The 3779-nt window shown below is 48.5% G+C and overlaps 1 protein-coding gene across 1 annotated transcript; it reads right to left on the bottom strand.

Annotated features, from left to right (window-relative positions):
* Positions 1-628: 628 nt before the first annotated feature.
* LOC142784402 (uncharacterized) lies at positions 629-2313 on the bottom strand. The gene has a single exon (XM_075882770.1). It carries the CDS (start codon positions 2153-2155, stop codon positions 629-631), a length of 1527 nt encoding a protein of 508 aa, XP_075738885.1. The 5' UTR covers positions 2156-2313.
* Positions 2314-3779: the final 1466 nt, after the last annotated feature.

Here is a 3779-nt window from a genome sequence, read left to right as displayed (position 1 = left end):
ACAAACTGCTTGAACTCCTCTGACGTGAACTGTGGGCCGTTATCCGACACGATTGTCTCAGGGAACCCAAAACGAGCGAAAACATCTCGTAAGCACTCAATTGTTGCATCTGCAGTAGTTGAACGCATCATAAAAACTTCGGGCCACTTCGAGTGAGCATCGACCACTATAAGAAACATTGACTGTTGAAATGGTCCTGCAAAATCTATATGTATGCGCTGCCACGGCGCTGAGGGCCAGGCCCAAGGGTGCAACGGAGCTTTGCAAGGGGCACTGCGCTGTTCTTGGCAATCTGTACATGACTGCACCATACGCTCAAGGTCCCCCTCGATGGACGGCCACCAGACGTAACTACGCGCAAGCGCCTTGCTGCGAACTATACCTGGGTGACCCTCGTGTAATTCGGCCAGAACTGCTCTCTGCAGCTTTGCGGGAATGACTACCCGCGTTCCCAGCAAAATGCATCCTCCGTGACGTGAGTGTTGGTGATCATGTACTTGCACGAAATTACAGGGGACAGCCCAAATGGGTACCAGCTGTGGTGATGGCTCAAAGTGGACCAGTGTCTTTCAGGGTACGAGCGTCGACATCTTCAGGATGCTTCGAGTGGCGGCGCCACAAGAACCAGCTACTTCAAGGCACGGCAGGGCTTGGCATATTCTGATGTATTCACGGGTGTGAGTATTCCCAGCTGCACCAATTTTTCTATCTCTGCTTCTACTGCTGACTGCAGTGCGAATGGCACATTGCGTGCCTTCAGGAACCTCGGCCGGTGATCGGCTTTGAAGAACAGCTCGGCCCTTTCGTCTGTGATAGCGCCTAGCTCATCCTTAAACAGCATTTTGTATTTTTCGAGCAACGATTCTAGCCTTTCCTTCGTTCGCGAGGACAAGTCGAACACTGACCTTGAGACGTGGTTGAGGCCCCAAATCTGGTTCCAGTTTAGCCGTACTGTGCGCAGCCATTCACGCCCTAGCAGTGGTGGTCCTGCTTGATCGACGAGGTAGAGTGGTAGTTTCGCCGTCTGTTCCCCGTGCTGCACCTTGACGACCGCCACGCCGCAAGGTTGGACGAGTGCTCCGGTATAGGTGCGCAGGACGATGTCTGTTGGTCCGCATCTGGCTGAAGGGAACTGCTGCTTGAACTGCTTGTAAGGCATGATAGACACCGCGGCTCCCGTGTCAAGTTCCATTTCCACCAGTGCTCCATCTATTTTCAGTCCAACAAAAATAGGAGTGCGGCCGGACGCCCCTTGTTCCGAAACGCCTATGGGTGGCACCTGCGTGACCACTTTCAGCGTTTTCACTCTCCGTTTCTGCTGATACCCGCCACAATATTGCCCGTTGCTGCGACAGGCCCTTTGAATATGCCCTTTCTTTCCACACTTATAGCACGTATTATTAACGTGAGGGCATACTGAATGAGTGTGGCTCGGAGAACCGCAGCGATAACAAGCCAGTCGCTGCTTACCGGAAATCGCTTGCGCCTCGTACAAATCAGCAGGGTCATAATTGCATTCTCCCTCCATTTTGTGCAGCTGTGTGGCCACTGACTCTACGACTCTAGTCTCGGCAACATTCTTCCGGGCCGCTTCCATGGCCAGGGCGCGCTCGACTGCTTTCGGGAACGTCAGTTTGTCGTCCTCGGTAAAGAGTACTCGCTGCACGTCCTCTCGCAGTAGTCCACAGACAAAACGATCCCGCAGCGCTTCGTCCAAATTTGCTCCAAACTGACAACTCTGGGACAACTTCCGAAGTTCAGCAACATATTCGGGCAGAGACTCGCCTTCGTGCTGTGCTCTGCGGTAAAACTTTGCTCGTTCCCCGATTATGGACGGCTTTGGGGCAAGATGTGCATCCAAGAGGCTCTTCAGTTGCTCGAAACTTTTTCCCGATGGTAGGTCCGGTGCAGCCAACGACTTCAGCAACCCATACGTACGCGGTCCGATGATGCTGAGGAATGCGTGTACCTTGTCGCTGTCGGGAACCTTGTTGACAATCAGAAAAGAGGTCAACCTCTCCTTGTATGCCGTCCAGTCGCTTGCAGTAACGTCGAATGACTCCATCTGGCCCAGCTGCCCTCTGCTCACCATCTGGCCCAGCTGCTCACCAGACCGCATTGTCGCTTCTTCACCACACTGCTCGCTACTCTTCATTTTTCATCCCATCTTCGTCGCCAGTGTTGAATCTCGTCCAGGGACTGACAAGGCCAAGGGTCCAACGGGCAAACAACAGCGTTTATTGCCGAAGCGTACGACTGGGGTTACATCACGGGAATGGAGGACAGTGCTTTGAGCGTTACCATTTAAGCACTAGTGGGCGCATGCGCACTAACGACAGTTCGGTTATCAGGTGTGCTATCGCGAACACCACAGAGGGAGATAGGTTATATTTCAGATTCAGTAAGGAAATATCAGCAGTCATGATTTTTAATAATAATGAAGGTTGTGAGCTTAGGATACAGGAAGTCACGCTACAGATAACAGATGAATACAAATATCTGGGTGTACGGATAAGAAATGGGACCGAGTACCTAAGGGAAGACGAAATATACGTGACGACTAAATGTTACAGGAATGCAGCAGTGATGAAAAAATATGGCACTCTGGAATTACAATAGGTATGATGTTGTGAGAGGAATATAGAAAGGGGTCATGGATCTTGGTCAGACGTTCGGTAATGAGGCATTGTGCATCATATGAGAAGTTCAAGCATGATTAGAAATTAAGCAACGTGGAATAGATAGACTTGCCTTAGGAGCTCACAGGAATACACCAAATCAGGGAGTACAAGGTGATATGGGATGAACATGATTTGAGGAGAGGGAAGCTAGTAGCAAAATAAAATTTGAGAAGCGATTGAGAGAAATGGGGGAGGTGCGTTGGGCTAGGAAGGTTTTCAGCTACTTGTACGTGAAGAATGTCGATACAAAATGGGTGAAGCGATTCAAGAAATTGAATGATAAATACTTAGAAAACAGAAGGGGGCGGGCCAAACCAAAAATAATTATTGGTTAAGATGAAAGTGAAGGAAGCTGAGACCAATATGTGGTATATTGGCAGGATTGAGAAGTCCGAACTGCAGATCTGTCAAAATTTTAAGCAGGAAAATGCCCAGAAAAGAATCTATGATAATACTCGGGGTAGTCCTCTACTCTTTGAGGCCAGGATGGGAGTATTGCGAACCAAGACATATCGGGCCTAATACGAAGAGGTAGACACGGTATGCAGTGCCTGTAGAGAGGAGGAGGAAACTGTCGGACACTTAATAAGGTTCTGTAAAGGGCTTCACCCTATAGTTCGGGATGATGGCACAGTTTTCAAAGCACTGGGATTTGAGGACAGGGAGGGCAAAATAGACTTCAAGCGGGTAGAATTAACTAGATGGATGTTATGTGATTGGTGGTTAAAGTTAAGGCACGAGTGAAAATGAAACCCTTCACCTCAAAGCACGAGTCCTCAACCTCACTATTTAAAGCAAAAAAAAATTAATCCAGTTTTTGGTTCAGTATTACGGCTAGGTGGCGTTAGCCACCACCTGATCTAAAGGATACAGCCAGATAAATATATATATATATATATATATATATATATATATATATATATATATATATATATATATATATATATATATATATATATGTGTGTGTGTGTGTAACGGATGAGACATGGCGCCAGTCAGAACACCAGTTTATTCTGACCCTTCGTCTTCCTCATCTTCCTTGCCCACATTCACCTGTGAAGCGTCACACGTTTCCCCCTCCCTCCGTGAGAGCGTCAA

Source organism: Rhipicephalus microplus, unplaced genomic scaffold, assembly GCF_043290135.1.
Source record: "Rhipicephalus microplus isolate Deutch F79 unplaced genomic scaffold, USDA_Rmic scaffold_14, whole genome shotgun sequence".
Taxonomy (NCBI): domain Eukaryota; kingdom Metazoa; phylum Arthropoda; class Arachnida; order Ixodida; family Ixodidae; genus Rhipicephalus; species Rhipicephalus microplus.
This window is presented reverse-complemented; position numbering and strand designations above follow the sequence as displayed.

Excerpts from the sequence above, each read along its gene's own strand:
- LOC142784402 (XM_075882770.1), bottom strand. The coding sequence starts at position 2,155 with ATGAAGAGTAGCGAGCAGTGTGGTGAAGAAGCGACAATGCGGTCTGGT.